The sequence below is a fragment of the Pseudorca crassidens genome, chromosome 19 (assembly GCF_039906515.1).
Source record: "Pseudorca crassidens isolate mPseCra1 chromosome 19, mPseCra1.hap1, whole genome shotgun sequence".
NCBI lineage: Eukaryota > Metazoa > Chordata > Mammalia > Artiodactyla > Delphinidae > Pseudorca > Pseudorca crassidens.
In genome coordinates, this window is record NC_090314.1 from 56,296,708 (window position 1) to 56,314,836 (window position 18,129).

The 18,129-nt window shown below is 58.2% G+C and overlaps 1 protein-coding gene across 1 annotated transcript in view; it reads right to left on the minus strand.

Annotated features, from left to right (window-relative positions):
* MGAT5B (alpha-1,6-mannosylglycoprotein 6-beta-N-acetylglucosaminyltransferase B) overlaps nt 1–15,565 on the minus strand; it is a 68,035-nt gene extending 52,470 nt beyond the window's left edge. The window contains exons 1-3 of the mRNA XM_067717666.1: nt 14,919–15,565; nt 10,973–11,085; nt 2,144–2,291 (exon numbers count right to left, since the gene is read on the minus strand). Of these exons, the coding sequence (XP_067573767.1) occupies nt 2,144–2,291; nt 10,973–11,085; nt 14,919–14,986 (329 nt within the window). The 5' untranslated portion in view covers nt 14,987–15,565. The remainder of the gene's footprint in view (nt 1–2,143; nt 2,292–10,972; nt 11,086–14,918) is intronic.
* Between the last annotated feature and the right edge of the window lie 2,564 nt (nt 15,566–18,129).

Genomic DNA, 18,129 nt, shown 5'->3' on the forward strand with positions numbered 1-18,129 from the left:
TTGCCAGACCGCCCTGTTTGAATAGCCCCTTTCCCAGTCACCCACTGCCTCATCCTTAGAACACGGCTCAGTATCTGACTTTATCTCATTTCTTTCTTTTTCTCAGTTACTGTCTGTCTTCCCCGCAGGAATGAGCACAAGGCCCACCACTGTGTCCCCAGCACCGGGAGCAGTGCCTGGAGCTTAGTAAGTGCCAGGACATATTTCATGAGCAGACAGATCCCTTTAGTTTCTTCTGTCAGATGCTCAGTCCCTGGAGGGTGAGAGCATTTAACCGGGGACCCAGCACACAGCCGCACAGCCCACCCAGGGGCCCCGACTTCCCGCGGGTGGAGAGCTCCCACCTGGAGCCAGGCGCTGAGGTGGGCTCCTCACACCCACAACTGCATTTCATCCCAGGCTCCAGGACTGTAATTTCAGTGCCTACATTTTCCAAAACAAAAAAATCAGAGCAAAGGTCTAACAAAGGATTTGTTTGCCCTGAGCTGTGAATTAATTGATATGAAAAGTCTTGCAAAGGGATAGAAACGAACCCCTACGTAGCGAACGGCCACCAAGAGCACACCGGTTAGAAAGGTGGGGCCCTGGGGCCATCTGACCGGGGCCCCAGCGCCTCAGCTGCTGTGCAACTTTGAGCAGGTTCATGAACATCTCTGTGCCTCAGATGCCTCCTCTATGCAACGGGGATTGAAGCCCCCCATAGGTGGCTGTGGGATTGGCAGGATCATGGCGGCAACTCAATAAGGTGAGCTTTCAGTACATGGCGCCCCTTATGAGGACGGGGATGCTGCCATCGGCTGACCTGACTGGGCACCCAGAACATTCAATCAGCAAGGCCTGTTGGGGTCGGGACCCACGGCCAGTAGTCCAGCCCAGGCAGCCTATGGGGCAAAGGATCCCCCCACTAGACCAAAGGGGTGGGCTGTGCTCCAGGCTCCACCCAGCCAGGGCCCCTCAATGACCAGGACTCACCACCACCACTTTCTTTGATTTTGCCCAACACCGAACTTCAGAAATGCCTGGAACTTTGGCTTTTACATCACACGCATTGGCTGAGGTATAGCTTTCCCACAAACTGTCTAAAAGTGTGGATTTCAAACATAATTTTCAGCAGTAGAACACTTTTAGCAAATCACACTGGCCGAAGTATAGCTTTTCCCAAATTGTGTAAAAGTGTGGGTTTCAAACGAATTTTTCAGCAGTTAGGACACGTTGAGCAATTCCATCTCATCAAGAACCTCAACATCTAAAAGGTCAGGTGCAGAGTGCCTCCCTGGGATGGGTGGGGTCCAAGCCTCCTCCCTCCACATCCAAGTCTGGGGCGCAGGACTCCCAGCTGGGACGGCCCTGACCTCACATCCCCTCATTCTCTGGGATTCAGGAGAACCCGACACTTAAGCTGCACCACCTGGGTTCCTGGGGCTACACAGAGGCACGTGGGGCTGCAGCACAAAACCTTGGGGAACTTTGCACATTCTGGCCTCAGTGGGGGTAATATTTAGAATGAATAAACCAGGAAATCCTGCTTGCAAAGATGGCCCATGTCGGGGCTTCCCTGGTGGTGCAGTGATTAAGAATCTGCCTGCCAATGCAGGGGACATGGGTTCGAGCCCTGGCCTGGGAAGATCTCACATGCCGCGGAGCAACTAAGCCCACGTGCCACAACTACTGAGCCCACGCGCCTAGAGCCCATGCTCCACGACAAGAGAAGCCACTGCAATGAGAAGCCCGCGCACCACGACAAAGAGTAGCCCCTGCTCGCTGCAACTGGAGAAAAAGCCTGCGCGCAGCAACGAAGACCCAACGCAGCCAAAAATTAATAAATAAATAAATAAAATACGGCCCATGTCCACAGGAGGAGGACAGGTGATCACTATGGCCATCACAACCAAGTACATATCCACACATGCCCATCAACATGGACAGAGCTCAAAATCACCACCGTGAGTGAGAAAAGCAGGGGCAACATATGTACAATGGGAAGCCACTTAGGGAAGTTTATAAAAACCACACACTATGCATTTTGTGTGTGTGTGCGTGTGCGTGTGCGTGTGTGTGTGTGTGTGTATGAAATGCATTTCGAGGCCGAATCCCCAGCCCAGCACACAGTGGGGTGCCTCTCTCCCTCCCGGGGCCCCCTCACCTGTCCACAGGGAAGCGCCTGTCACCAGCAGCCCGGTGTAGCTCACTGCTGTTCTCCAGTCTGGCCAGCGTGTCCATGCGCCTCAGCATCAGCTCCAACAGGTCACTCATCTTGCGGAGGACACCGCGGGACTCCGGCCCACCCATCACTGCAGGAAGAGCGTGGGTGCAGTCAGGCACAGCCCAAGCAGCCCGGAGGCCACCGGAGACCACCTGGTGTCTGGTGGGGTGTCTCAGACCCCAGCCCCACCCCCATCTTCTCGGGAAGGGGAGGGGCCAGGAGAATGAGCCTGCCCCACCCCCTACCCCTGCAGGACAGGAATCCAGAGAGGCCTGGGCCCACCCTGCTCCCTACCAGCTGTGTGACATTGGGATGACCTTTTAACCTCTCTGGGCCTCAGTTTTTGCCACCAGCAAAATCTGGCTTTAGACATAATCTCAGGTCTGTGAAGGGACAGGGAAGGGCCAGTAGTGGGACAGGAACCCCAAAACCCCCTAACAGCAGGTTCCAGACAGAACCTGTAAACCAGGGTTTCTAAAAGTGTGGTCAGCCATCCACCCACACCTGAATCTCCCGGCCAGGCTGCTAAAGTCCAGATTCCTGGGCCCTCGCTGTCTAGATCTGCCAATGCAGATCTCTAGGGCATGGGGCCCAGGACCCTGCATTCTGCTTGCTCTTCACGTGGCTCGGATGCACAGGCTGTGAGCCCGTGTTCAAGGGGTTCGGGGCCCCAGCCACCTCCCGTCCCCACCCACTCCCCCAGACACCACCCTAGAAAAACCACTGTGAATTTGTCCTGACTCTCAACCCGGTCTTTGGGTTCCCAGAGATCAACTCCAGGGTTGAGGGGCCGGGATACCTTGTGAAGAATAAAATTAAATGAAAACGAGGTGCTTCAACCAAGATTCCATTAACCGGCCCGATACTTTCCACAATGTCCTTACTAATCACTCCCGATCATTAGCATCGTGCCCGTGTGGGAGAGCAGCCCTTGCCTTCCTTTTCAATTAAATTTTGTGAAGGTTTTAAGCAGCGCCTCCAAACCATCCGTAGGTGCTCAGTTCCAGACGCTGCAATCCCCACCCGGGCTGCCTGCAAACCCCAGGGGCCAAGCTCTGAGTCCCTCTTAATTAATGAGCTGAAACCATGGGGACGCAGATGCTCCCCGGGACTCCCCAGGCTGCTGGAGGGGCGGGGGTGTCAGGGGCTGCCTTGGGTGGGGCTCCCCAGAATCAGACCCTGAGACAAGGGTTTGAGGGCAAGTCGTTATTTGGGAGGTGAAGGGAAGTGGGGAGGTGACCCAGGGACGAGGAGGCAGCCCAGAGAGGGCATGTCATCAACCTGGGGAAACCAGCAGGTGTAGAACCGGCCTCAGAGTTCTCCCCCAGGGGGCGAGGGGGCCAGGCATGTGCACACCACCTCCCGCCAGTCACCGCTTAAGGGCTGCTCCCAAGGACGGCCATGTTCTGGTACTTTCCACCTGCCGTGGGGTGGCAGAGCCGTCTCCAGCGTGTGACAGGAATCGTGAGGGCTGAGGACGTGGGCACCAACAGCATCTGCTTCTCAGGAAAGGAAAGGGTCAGGGCCCAGCGGACTCAGAGGGGCTACGGTGGACACCTGGCCTCTCACCTGCCTCTGCCAGCACCCCCTGCATGGCCATATGGCCAAGGGAGTCGTCATACTGCTCTCAGCCTCAGTGTCCCAAACCCAAGGCAGTAACACCAGGCCCTGTCTGCAACTCAATGTCAAGGTGCCAGGAGCGGGGCGGGAGAGACCACGGCTGGCCACTGAGGACCAGAGGCAGAGACGGGGGGAGACGTGGGGAGGTGGGCAGGAGGGGGCCGGTCTCCTCCGCTCCATGCTTGGGACTGAGCCAAGGAGGGGGGCCTAGAGAGGCTGCACGTCACCAGGGCTGCTTGTGACATTTCTGCTTTGCTTGTCCCCATATCCCCTGGCACCAGGCCCGTTCCAGTGACTGCCACCGCTTTCTCACACCAAGTCACCTCCTGGCTGGGTCCCCTGCCAGCTGAGCCCACCTGAGGTCAGATGGGAGGCCATGGGGAGCTCGACGGGGGGACCCAGCCAAGCATCAAATCCAGAGCAGGGAGGAGTTGCAGGTTCCTCAGAGAGCCTGGATCCCTGGCTCCGAAGAAAAGGATGGGCATGAATGGGGGGCTGGGGGCCAAGGGGGGGGAGAGAAGAGGAAGCGGAGGACAGACACAGGGTGGGGTTGGGCACTGGAGAAACTGGGCTTCAGAAGGAAGGAAGGAAAGAAACTGTCTCCAACCCCTCCCACCCGAGTAGCTGAAAGAGGTAATGGTCTTCCCACTTTCCCCTCAGAAAACTGGATGGATTTTTCAGTTGGGATCAGGAAATTTCACCATAGTGTTAAATGAAGCAAAACTGAGGTCTCTCCCACCACTCGGCCCCTCCCGACTCACTTGGCCTCAATCGGTTAGTCAATCAAAAAGCAAGATATAAATAGCTCCTTCTCTCTTTCAACTCCACAGAGCTGGGGACAACAGATGACTCTTTCAAATCTCTCTCATCTTGAGGACAACCCCCAAAGCCCATCATTCAAACGCAATACCTTGCTTTCAACCAGTGCTTGGAGCACAGAGTAAAACAAGAAGGGAGTTCCCTTCATTTCAGCTAGAGAAATCCGAGCCCGGCAGATGATTTGTCCTGACAGCACTTTGCACAGCCCCAGGGGAGCCGCTCATGTTGTGGGCCACCTGATGGATGTCCTGGAGTTGTGCAGTGCACAGCCTGGCCGGCCTCACCGGGCTGCCCTGATCGCTCATAGCTCAGGCTGGGGTGGCCCCTTCCCCAAAGGAGTGGGATGAAAAACGGAGAGCGAGGCCATGGCTGGGAACATTCTCAGGCCAGAGCCTGAGAGGCCCCCCAGCCATGCACTCAGGCCCAACTGGACCACAGAGCCTGGGCGGCAGCTGGAACCTAAAACAGCACTCCAGCAGTGCTGAGGCACATCACTGCTCCTGGGGTGGCGCTGCGTTCCCACAATGCCTCAGGCCTGGCACCTGCCCTGTCACACGGCTGCCCTCTCTCCGGGCTCATCCCAAGCTTCCTTTTCCCCTCTGAGCTCACTGTCTGTGCCCCTCCCAAGATCTCACTGACAACCATACCCCACCCCCACTCCCAACCCCATCTCATTTCAAAAACTTCAAAATAGCTGATGGAGCCAATAACTGCAAGATCTGGCCTAGAGCTACAGCGGCCCCAAGAGCCAGACAGAGCCTGGGGGTAGCACTGTGGCCCAGGAAGCCTTGACTCCAGACCTGCTCTGCCCCAACTAGATGGGGGAAGGGGCATGTCACTGTCCTTCTCTGGGCCTCAGCGTCCATCCCCACCCCCCACCACGGTCTACAGCCTGGGACCCTTGTTTCTGCTCTTCCCCTAATTGCCCCCAGAGATCAGGGTAATAGAAAAGGAAAGAAGTGTTCCTATAAAAGCCATCAGAATCTCCTTAGCGAGAGAGCTCTGTTTTGTTTTGCTAAAGCCCTGGGTGGGCCAGAGCTTCATCTAGATGCCGGGAGCAATGAGACAGAGAGAAACCTAAATGATGCTGCGTATTCAGCCAGGAAGACTGGAGTTTCCCAGCCCAGCCTAGGAGACCAGGAGAGAGGACAAGGCCTGAGGACATGGGCAGGGGGCAGGACAACGACCCAGAGGGGCTAAGCAGGATGGGGGAAGCTCCGCTGCCATAGGGATGACCCGTGGGGAAGCGTGGGAGGGGGGGCTGCGAAAGGCAGGGATAAAAGAGAATTGTCATCTGTTTGCTGTGCTGAGCAGTGGTCCGAACCCCACCCCAAATCCCCCCACCCCTGTGGAGGGTTTAGGGAGGAAGGTGTGTCCTTCCCACTAGGTCAGTGTAGGGGACACAGAAGAGGCAGGAGGGGAGACATCCAGTAGGATAATTCAGTAGAAGCAGGGAATCAGAGCAAGAGGTGACCAGGGAAACATAAGCCCCCTAGAGTATTTGGAGATATCTGGGGGTTCTGGAGTGCCCTTCATACAAGGGACGAAGCCAATTCTTTAAGAGTGTCAACAGAGGGAATTCCCTGGCGGTCCAGTGGTTAGGACTCTGAGCTTCCACTGCAGGGGGCGTGGGTTTGATCTCTGGTCGTGGAATTAAGATCCCGCATGCCACATGGTGCGGCCAAAAAGAAAAAAATAAGTCAACAGAAAGAGGGACCCCAGAAGACCAGAGGGCTTATAGGCTGGGGCTAAGGAGACAGATCTCACATGGGTCTGTAAGGCCACCTCCATCAGACTGGACGAAGACACCCTCCCAGGACCTGGGGTTCGGGGGCCACTCCCATTGTCTGCAGATGGTACAGGACTCCAGGAGCTCCTGAGACCTCAGGAGACAGCCCCCCACCAACCCCCCACCCCCGTCACTTCCTGAGGAGCTCCAGGACACTAGGCACGTTTTCTGCCCTGGACGAGGCAGGGGGTGGGTCCCGGGAGGGAAGCAGGCCACACACAGCCAGTCCAGCCGCTCGGCCACATGACGTGCCCCCTGGATGCCACCGCCGGCCAGGGCTATCAGCAGAGCGGGTTCCCGACGTGCCTGCCCTGAGTCACCTCACCGCTCTCAGCGGCGGCTAAACTGAAACGTATTTAATGTGAGGCCCCAGTGACACATCGCAGAAGTCACACAGGTTCCCTCCATATTTCCATATAAATAAGGAAAGCTGGGATGCTGAGAGAGACAAATGGTCCTCACATGTATCGACAGGGGTGCTTTATCACCCGCCGAGGCCCCATCCCCTCCCCAGACATGCTCTCTGTTTCTCTCTCCTCTCTGCCCTTGTCCCCTTTCTTGTCCCCACCCGCCACCCGTTCCCACTGGTTCCTGGAAACTGAAGGAGCCCCCACCTTGCCAGACAGAAGAGACCTCCCAGGCACTTGAGAGGGGGCTGTGAGTTGGTGTTTGCACAGCTGAAGGAGTGTGCACACTTGTCTCTGCACAGGGCCAACGCGGAAACCAGCTGAGGCCACGGGAGCTCTGGGCAGCGTGGGAGACGAGGGCAGGCCCTGGCTCACCCCTCCACTGCCAGCCTCTGAGAATAGAAGCCCCATTAGCACCGAGATCCAGGGCCAGGGCCAGAGCAAGGAACTACGTCTCTGATATTCCCCAGGTTCCAAGGCTGGCCAGGGTCCGGGACGCCTGGCAGGGCCAGTCCACGGGGGAACCTCAGGGCGGACACAAGCAGCTGAAGCAAGGACCTGTGGCCTGCAGCCCTCTCCCCGGAGACGGCCTCTGACCTCTACTTCAAGACAGGACAGAGAGCCAGGAACCGCCACACAGGCTCTGCGGGATCTGCGGCGACCCCAGGAGGGAGGCGTCAGACATAAGTTCAAGTCCCCTCTCGTTAGGAGCGAAGCAAGTTCCTCTTAGGACAAGAGCAGGAAAGCAGAGGCAGGAGGCAAGGAGGAGGGACTGGGGTGGGGAGGGAGGACTGCAGAGGGAGCATATAAAAAACAAAAATCCTCCCCCAAGGCCCAAGCTGGGCCCAACTGCGGCACGAGGGAATTAGGCTTAGCCCTCCTTCCAGTTATGATTCTCTGCTCAGGCTACTGCTCCCCTGAATCTTAAGATGAGTGTGCAGAGTACAGAATGAGATGTCTGTCACATTTTTATCCCCAAACTAGAGAACTTTATCACGAAATAGGAACTGGCCCACAGGGGAAACCAGAGCCTCCCCAGGGAGACCACAGTCCGCAAGAGGCTGTGGCAGGCGCTCCGCTTTTTAGAGAAAACCCTTCACCCTGCCCCTCCCCCCCCAGCCATGTCCACATCTTCGCAGGCTTGACAGGCAAGGAGAGGAGAGGTTATCTCCCTATTTGTGCTCAGACAGTTTTATTGACCAATGGAGGATTTTTCTTTCTAAATCGTTTTTCTAACCCTTAGTGGGTTTCCTTCTGCTTTTGCCTTGGGGCTTCACAGACCCCCAGAACAAACATTATCCAACATCCAACCCCCACTGTGACCTCCAGTATCGCTCCCCAGACCCCTTCCCAACCGCCCCCCACTTCCAACCCCATCCTTCCCTGGGCGGCTCCTGGGTAGAAGTGCTGGCACTCCTAGGTTGTCTGCAGGGCCACCCCAGGTCCGGGGTGGGGTTCTCATTTGGGGGGTCATCTCTTACAGGACCAGGATTCTAAGCCCACAAAGTCAACTTAGGGCTTTTCCAAGTCTCTGTTTTGGGTCTGTCCAAGCAAATCCACTTAATCCAAGGGCATGAAAAAAATTGAGGGGAAAATGGGACCTGGGATGTGAACCGAATTGGGGTCAGTTCCCAGGGGTTCTCAGAGGGTTCCCTCCCTGTCTAGTTCCTCCTCACGGCCTTTACTTCCATATTCCAGGCACGAAGCTTCCAGCACAGGGGCCTGGGAGGTGTGAAAAGACTTGAAAACACTTGGTCTGAGAACTAATGTCACAACACACAGGAGACCCGGCAACTCCACCCCCAGGTGCACCCAAAAGAAATGGCCATATGTGTCCACCACAGACGTGTGCTGGAATGTTCACAGCAGCACAAACGCCCCAAATTGGAAACAGCCCAACGTCCGCCCCGGGGTAGAGTGGATAAATATATTGTGATGTGTCCACACAACGGATGCTGTGCAGCAGTGAAAACAAACGTCTGCAACCGCACACGAGACGGACGAATCTCACAAATGTGCTATCGAGAGACGGGGGGCACGCGATGGAACACCTGCCATATGGTTCCATTCTCATAAAGGCAGAGAACCAGGCAACACTCCTCTGTGCTATGAGAAGTCAGGGTCCTGGAGTCCTTGGGGAAGAAGCGAGTGGAAGGAGGCCTGAGGGCATTTCTGGGGTTGGATCACACTCCGTTTCTTGATCCAGGTTGCTGGTGCATGCATGGGTTCCGTTTCTGGATACTGTACTCCGATAGGAAGCTTAACCACGTGTACGCGTGCCCATGTACACACACACACACACACACACACACACACACACACACGCCTCTAGTCTAACTGCATGACCCTGGGCAAGTCCTCTGCCCTCTATGGCTCTGCCCACCCCTTAGACACAACATCTAGATTGGAGTTGGACCCTTTCTCCCTCTGCCAGGCAAAACTGCACAGTGCAGAGCACGGCAGGACGCCCACAAGCCCCCAGTCCTCTGGGCACTGGGCCCAGCCCCTGCCAGGATGGGACCCCCATCCCCCACCCCAGGCAGATGAACAGAAGAACCAGAGCCCAGCCATACATCCCTCCTCCCCCAGTCCCTGACTCCCACCTGCTGGGGCCCTGACCTTGCTGAAGGTCAGCTTGCCCAAGCCCCCTGCAGCAGCCCACCCAGACAGACACACCCCCTTGCTAGGGACGGCACCCAGGTAGCCTGAGCATCGCTCCCTATACCCATTCCCCTACTCTCCACCTCCCCAAGCTACCCCTCAAGTGCACCTCCACAGCCCCCCCCCACATCCTCAGGAGTCTCCCACGTAGAGACCTCAGTATCTCCTTGGTCCTCTTTTCCCTAAACATTCTTTCCGGCAATGCCCCCCCCGTCTCAGACTCACCACATCCAGTAAATGTTTACAGAGCTCACAGTGTTTGCCAGAAGCTGCTCGAGACCCTTCACATATGTTATCTTCACACCCCCTCATGACAATCCCGGGGAAGAGGGTAATGTTAGCCCCGTTTACCAGAGGAGAAAACGGAGGCTCCGAGAGACCGAGGGATCTCTGTGGGTCAGAGAGGGGATAGATTCGTTTACATTCAGGCTAGAATGTCTAATAAATGTGAAATTCCTGCTGGGAGCTGTTGCAAATTTAAAGAAGTGCGTGTTAAACCAAAGGCATGAATCTAAGGAGACACCAGATGGCAGAGTAAGTGCCCCTCGGGGCACCGACCCTAGATCACAACCCATCCTACTGGAGGGTTTATCCGTTGCTGGGAAGAGGGGAGCCGGATGAGGCCTGGGGGGACTTTCCCAGAGGGGCAGGGGAGAGCTCACAAAGCAGCCCCCTGAACAGTTCCAGAAACCCCCTTTGCCCCAGTTTCCCCACTATGTGTCTCCTTCCCACGGTTACTGGGAGAGCCCCCATGACACACTGAGCAGCTCTGAACTGTTCTCCATTCTTCCTTGAGCAGGATGAGGGGGGAGCGGGACTCACCTTCAGAAGGAGGTCTCCCAGGCCACCACCCTATCACACCCCCATGCCACGTGAGCCCATGTAATCCAACCCCTGAAAACGGTCACTGCTTTCCTTCTCTGAAGGTGAGTTAAGTGATGTGGCCAATGGCACACAGCTAGTAAATGATGAACCAGGGTACGAACAAGGTCCATCTGGTCCCCACAGCCCATGCTCTGAACCTCCATTCCACTGCCTTGTAAGCATCACGTGGGCAAGAATGAAGGACCAGAGAGCTTGGAGATAAGACACGTGAGCCCACGGCAGTCCTGCCCTCTCCCCTGTGCCTGGGCCGAAGGTACAGAATATGTGTATCTCAGAGAGACAGGAGTCATATCCAGAAACCTCAAACCACCCCACTAGAGAAGCAACACAGGCAGCCTCTTCTGATGCTTGGGAGACCCTGGCTCAAAGGCCCCTCCTGGCCTGAGAGGCTAGACCAGAGGAAGCCTGATTACCACAGCCAGGACAAGAGCCAAAGCAGGGTGCAAGGCCCCCACCATTCACACAGCCACCAACGAGGTGGCCAGATGCCCAAGACAGAGCCCCAGAAAGCCTCTTGCAGCGTTAGGCTCAAAGGCTTCCCTCTCCTCTGACCCCCCAACCCCTGCACCCCTTTCCCCACCAACATACCTTCTGTGCGGACAGTGAAGGGGGAGTCCCCCGGGCGCCGGGCTGAGAACTGGCCTCCCAGAGACGTCATCAGGAAGCAGAGTGAGAAGAAGCCAATGCCCAGGACAAAAAGCCTGCGGAGACAATAGGGCAGGTCAGGGTTAGGTCAGCACATGCACCCCTATCCTGTAAGGGCTCCCTACGAATGAATGAGTGATGGATGGATGGAGGAATAAAAGACCAGGGGGTTGAGCTCCCAGACCAGTAGGTCTCCCATCACACAGGATAAAGAGAGCTGGACTACAAGGAAGTGGCCACATGCAAAACCATGCAGGACAGTGAGGCATCCTTAAGGTATAAGGTTGGGCAGGTTCTAGTCTCCAGACGGAAGCTGGCTCATTGACAGCAGAGGTCCTCAACGTGTGGTCCCCAGACCAGCTGCATCAGCATCACCTTGGACATATCAGAAATGCTCATTCTTGGGCCCTAGTCCCAGGCTTACGGAATCACACACTCTGGGGGTGGGATAAGCAATGCATTCTAACAAGCTCTCCAGGTAACCCTGATACGCGCTCAAGTGTGAGAACAACTGGTATAGATGGAAACAGCAGGACCTGATGCCAGCCAGAGGGCAAGTAATTGGTCCAGACAAAACCCACCTGGAGCCCATCAATCACCTGGGTCCTGATCAGCACTTGTGTACACAGGCCTGCTGCAGCAACCAGCTTGAACACATCCTTGTCATGTTCAGGGCAGGGGGTGGGGAAGGGCTCCCATCACTACCAGATGGTAAGATCTAGAAGGGCAGGGTCCTGTGGCTGCCTTCTGTGTCCAGACTCCCCCTATCCACATCTTCACCAGGCAGGCACACGGTAGATTACACCACGGCTCAGAGTAAGCCAACACCTGTGCACGGGGTGTCATACAAGTGTGTGCCGTCACAGAGGTCAGGGGAGTTGGCCAAAACATGACTGTCTATACTTCAACACATAGTTTTTGATTACATCCCAAGTGCCAAGAACTAAGGTATCCCCAGGGGGACAGCAGGGAACCCACCCTCAAGTCTGGCCCCAGGCTCCTGCTGCTTCCATACTAGATTCTGGGCCAGCACAGCCTTAGGGAAGCAGAGGTGGAGGCTGTTCTGGGATCTTGAATCTACCCGAGGACTTGATCAACTGGCAGAGCTGAAAGGGGAGCCCCCCCAGGTCAGGGTGAGGAACCCCAACTCTGGTGGAGCCAGGCTCACCACGGGGGGGCCCCCCAAATCATGCCGGAGACCTCCAGCCTTCCCACCTCCACCTCCATCCTCAAACCCCACATTTGTTTGTATCTCTATGCAAGACTTGTTTATGCATTTTAATCTTCATTATTTGAAACTGGCAGAGCAGTATTTAATTAAAATTTGATTCATTAAAGAAAACACATAATTGTAGCAGAAAATAAAAGCACAACAAAATTCCCAACCCATACTTAAAGGAAGCTGTTAGAGATTAAGTCAGAGCGGCGGCGGGGGGGGGGGGGGGGAGGGCAGAACCCAAAAGCAGATATGGCACTGGGAGCTTCCCCCAGCAGATGGCACAAGGAACACTGCTCCCTCACCTCCCAGGGACCCCTCACTGAATTCTACCAAGCCTGGGGGTGGGACTCTAGCCCTGGGATCTCCAAGATGAAGTCAGGCTGGTCTCAGGGTAGCAGCCAGAAGGGCCGTGTAGGGGGAGGGTGGTCACACATCCAGGAAGATCCTGGGGGAAATCAGCGGTTTGTCCCCCCAGCCTGAGGACGAGGATGGGTCTCTCCAAGTTTCTCGCCCCCCACTCCCTCTCCCCTTCCCCAGCTATGGGGTACTTGTATTTAGAGCTGGGGACCTGAGCTGCCAGCGTCCAAAAACCTGCTGTGAGAAAGGTATCTAGGCCTTTAGCCCAGAACCTGAAGCCCCAAAACACCTCATCTGCATCTCTCTCTGCCAGACCCAATACTGGGACTATTTACAGTAGATTCAAGTTAAAATGGTTTTGTCCACCCATGTATCCATTCAAGCAACATTCCAGAAGCAATTATACAATAAGGACCCTGCCGGAGGCTCTGCGAAAACCATTGGGAATAGGGCTCCCAGCTGCCCTTGAGGATTAACAAGTAGGGCTGATACGTTGGAGGTCGTAAACCCCCACACACACACCCCGCATCTGAAGGGGACTTGAAGACTTCACTGGTGGCTGTGGGTCTCTGTGGGAAGCCTAGGGATACCCTGAGAAGAAGTTACATAACCTGGGGGTGGGGAGGGGAACCTATGCAACCCCACCTCTGCATCCTGCTTTCAGAAAAGAGCCTGAAAGAGCCACAGGGGCAGGACCCAAAGGGAAGGAGCGCTAGGGAGCTGGCGCTGTCCGTGGTGCTGGCGCCAGCCGCTACCTCCTATTGTGCCGGGAAATGTCCAGCCAAGCTGGGGTCAGAGGCTGGGCTTCCCACGGCCTGGAGGGAGGGGCCAACACTGGGTGGGAGAGACAGGGCTGAGGAGGGTCTGGGTTGGCTAGGGATTTGAGGATTTCCCCGGAGGAACAAGGCCTTTTCCAGAGATGCTAGCTTCCCACCTGCTTCCCATGGGAACTTTAGGGCGTGGGGGCTCCTGACACCCCCAATCACCTGCCCAAGGCTCTATTCTGGGGACCCCCAGCTCTACGGTCGTCCCGAATCCTCTGGACATTGGTGGTCCAGCTTGACCCCTGCCGTCCTAAAGGTTGTCTCCTCAACTCTGCACCCTACGCCGGAGGATCCAATAGCTGGAGGCAATGGCGGGGCGGGAGCCACGTGAGCCACGGTCTTTCCATTAGAAGGAAAACCAGCGGGGGGCATGGGAGGGGCCGGGTCTCCGCCTCAGGTCTGGTGGGGAGGGCCTCAGATCTGGCCCCTCCCGCCCCCAAACTTCGGGCAGAGCCCGTACAGCTCCTGCCTTCGCGGGCTCCCTCCCGCGCCCGGACCCCACCTGTGGCCGCATCCCGAGTGCGGCCCACCCCCGACCCCCGCCCCGGGCCCCGCCGCCCCCTCGGCGCCCTCCGCGGCTCAGCCCCTGGGCGAGGTGGCATCCTGACTCCGCTGGGCACTCATCGCTTAGCGCCCCTCCCCAGCCCCGGCTGCAGGCCCGGCTCCGATGGCGCTTGGGAGGAGCGGGAGCTGCCCCGGAACCGCGGGGCTCTGGGGGCCCCTGGGGTGGGACTAGCAGAACCCAGGCAGACCCAGACGGCCGTAGCCCTGCCTGGCCTTGACCGCCGAGGTTGGGGGGGGGGGTCGGTCTCCGCTTCCATCCCGCCTCCACGCTCTCGTCGCCCTTCCGCCCCACAGCGCCGCCCCTGCCCCAGCCTCTCCAAGGCCCGCGATCGGGGATCGAATTCCCATCAGAGGGGGTCCTTGCCGCAATCTCGGGGACCCTCCCGTTGGACAGAGGCCCGCACCCCGCGGAGAGGAGTGCGCGCAGAAGGCGGGGTCAGAGGGGGTGGGACAGGCAGAGGGGGTGAGCGGGCCGACTTAGGGCTCCACTGGCCCGCCAGGTGGGGGTACCGCCCCGCCCAGAGCGCTAACTTTGCCGCGGGGGTTGGGCCGTCCGCGAGGTGGGGAAGGACCGGAGGGGCAGGGAAGGGGCACCCTGGCTTGGGCGACTTCCAGGGTCCAGGACCACAACATCGGTGACTTCTGCCCCCATTCCCACCTTCACACCCCGAATCCTCTCCAACCTAGACCAAACTCGGTACCCGTCCCAGAGTTACACACCCTCCCTACCCGAACCGGAACCCCAGCTCCATCCCTTTCCCAGCCCCACTAGCCACCACCGAGGGCCGAAGCACAAACCGCCCCCTCTGCTAACGGGACAGGCAGCCTTGGGACAGACACTCTGGCAGGGGCTGACCTCGCCCACCCCAACCCACGCCCCCTTGGAGAAAAAGACCTCCCCACGCCAACCGGGAAACAACTTTACCGAAAGGGTCTCAGGGTGACCAGGCATCTTCTGACCATTATCTTCCCATCAGGGTTGACTGTGATCATTGTTCAAACTTGTCTGGGCGAGGAGCCGCGGGCGAGGCCGGACGCACCACGGTGCGTCCCGGGCCCTGCTCCTACCACGTCCGGGCCACGAACCCGCTGCGGGCCGAAGCCGGGTCCGAGCGACGCGGGGGCTCAGCGACTTCGCTGCCCGGGCCGTGGCCCGCGGGGTCGGCGCGGCCTCGGCGGGCAGGGGAAGGGGAGCGCGGCGCGGCTGCCGGAGGGCGGCGAGGGCGCCCGGCCGGGCCGTCTCTGCGTCTCTGCCCTCCCCACTTCACATTCTGGGGGCCGGGAGGCGGCGCGCCCCCAGACCGCCGGCCACGCGTCTGCCTGCTCGGGCTCGCTCTCTGGGCGGGACGGCGCCGCGGCGCGCAGACGGGCTCCCCGCCGCGGTCGCCCTCATCCCCGGGCCCGCGCCCTCGGTGCCGGCTACAGGCGGCCCCGGGCCCGCGCCCCGGCCCCTCGCGCCTCCGGGCCGCGCCGCTCCCGGGCCCTGCGCCGCGCTGCGCCCATGGCTCCGGGCAAGGGCGCCCCGCGCCCGCCCTGCCTCCCGCTCGTTCGTCTGCCCGCGCTCGGGTGTCCGGCGTCCGGCCCCGCGCTGCGTTACGCCCGGAGGCGCCGCATTGTTTCCTTGGAGGAGGCGGCCGAGCAGCGGCTCGGGCGGCCCAGGAGCGGCCGCCGCGCTTCCTCGGCGCGCTGGCGCCACCTCATGGCTGCGGCCCAGCAGTGCGTTCTCCCGGCCCGGGGCGGGGCGCGGGGGGCGGGGGGCGGGCGGCGGGCTGGATTTCGGAAGCATCCCGGGTGCCACCAGCTCTGAGGGCCGAGGCCTGCTTCGGCTCCTGCAGAGCACAGAGGAGGTCGGCGCTGGGAGGCGATCCCCGCTTCCGCGCGGTGCCAGGGCCCTCCCTCCGGTCGCCGCCGCTGCCTCTGCCGCCACAGTGGGCTTCTGCAATGGCCCCTTCACACCCACAGTGATTTCGCTTTGCAAACTTCGCCCATCCTCTGGCCCTCTCTGAACAGAAACTGCAGCAGCTCCCCTTTGCTTTCTGATTTCAAACTCGGCCTGTGACACTGAGGCTCTCCCACTGATCCCAGAAGCAATGGCGCGCCCTGTGGGTCTGGGTTCTAGTTTCAGACCCTCCATTGACCAGTGGGTGATGCCTAGAGTCAGGGGGACTCCCGGGCCTCGGTCTCTCTGCTATGAAATGAGAGTGACCCGAGGTTCACTAATGCACCTTCCAACTCTGTAAAGCGTGCACAGCCCCCCTTCACCCCCACCCCACCCTCCCTCCACTTCTTGACTCTGGAGAGGTGTTTGCCACCGCAGAGAGGGGTCAGCAGCCCCTGTGAGCACCCGAGGCACGGCAGCTCCCAGAGCCAGGCCTGGAGCTGAAGATGCTGCTCAGTCAGGAAGGGCATTTGCCAGACCAGCTTGGCCAGGCACAGACGGAAGAGCCCAAGGCCTCAGGCCACGTGTAAAATGACATGGATGACCCTGAGGGTCTTTCTACAAGACAAAACCTTTATTCTGGTCCATCCAGTCCCTGCCTGGTCCAACTAGGCCCCCAGCCCCCAGCCCCTTTGCTGCTCGCCTAGCCCAACTCCCAGCCCCTTCTGAGCCATTTCTCACCAGCTGTGACTCTTGTTCAGTTTCTCCTGCTCATTCCTCATCAAAATTCACCTGTCCCACGTTCCATTACCTCATCGCCTTGCTCTCCGCTGATATGAAAACCAATGATGAATGGGTGTTGGCAGATTAATATGTTAACTCCTGCTAGGTAGCCCGTTTACACTGAACAAGGACACGCTGACCAGGCCTTCGTGCCGAAGAGTGACAAATGGTGACGGGAAATTTGGGCATCACGGCAGGCTGGCCAAGGAGATCTCTGAGGGTGGGGGGGTGGTCTCTCCTGGGGTCCCACTTGTCCCTGGGCACCTACATCTGCTACACACTCAGGCAATAACTGAAGCCTTGGATGTCAGGGCAAAAGCCACATCTACACTCGGGCATGAAATGCCCCTTCCCATTGTGTGCACCTCTCCCGTAAGTTCAGGGGGTCACATTTGCTCCTGGTTGGCATTTAGGCCAAAAGGGAGGGGAGAAGATGGGGGTCCCCCCCAAGGTGTGGCTCATCTGGGGAGGTGTTCTCCTCTCGGCCGGAAGCCAGATTTCAGAAGGTGGGAGAGGGTACCCCATTGCAGGCTCGAGCCAGGCAGGGAGGCTTGGGGCAGACAGCGAAAGATGCTGAACCAGACCACCCTGCTGCCTCTTCCTTTCGGAGCCCATTTCCCCTTTGTCGGCCTCTTGTCTGTGGCGAAATTCAGTGTACGTGGCCCTGCTTGCTCTCCGCTGTGCTGCAGACATTAGGGGAAAACTTGTGAATTGCCAGTCGTGAATTGCCGAGCACCTCGGAGCCCTCGCAGCAGGTGGTTATACTTTTCTTGTTATTGTCTACCTGTAGCAGCTGCTGCCGGCGCCTCGTCCTACCCACCGGGCATCCAGCTCTACATGCCAGAAGACAGACCACGGAGGATACATGTAACGCTGCCTGAGGCTTTTTTCCTGGCTGTGAGAATATGCTCGAACATGCAGGGGCAAGATAGAAGTATCAGGGAATTCATGCCCTGGAAGCAGCCCTCAAGGGCTCCCTCTCCCTCAGGTGGGCTGCTCGGTTCCCAGAGTTCCCTGAGCTCCCTCTGCCCACAGCGGTAACCGGCTCGGTCATGTACCCCATGTTGGCTTCCTTCCTTCCCTGCCTCATCCCCCACTCCTCCATCCATGTTCCTGAGGCCACCTCCCAAATAAACTACTGGCACTTGAACGCTTGTCTCAGAATCTATTTCTGGGGAACCCAAACTAAGACCCTGGCTTATAGGCCAGTGGTTCTCAGCCCTGACTCACAGCAGAATCACCTGCAGAATGCAGTCCTTATTCTGATTCGGTACCTAAGATGGGCCCTGGGCATTTATTTTTGGCCATGTTGTACGGCTTATAGAATCTTAGTTCCCCGACCAGGGATTGAACCCGGGCCCTCGGCAGTGAAAGCACCGAGTCCTAACCACTGGACCGCCAGGGAATTCCCGGCACATTTGGGGGTTTTTTGGGGGGAGGGAGTTGTTTTGTTTCGTTTTGTTTTTTAACATCT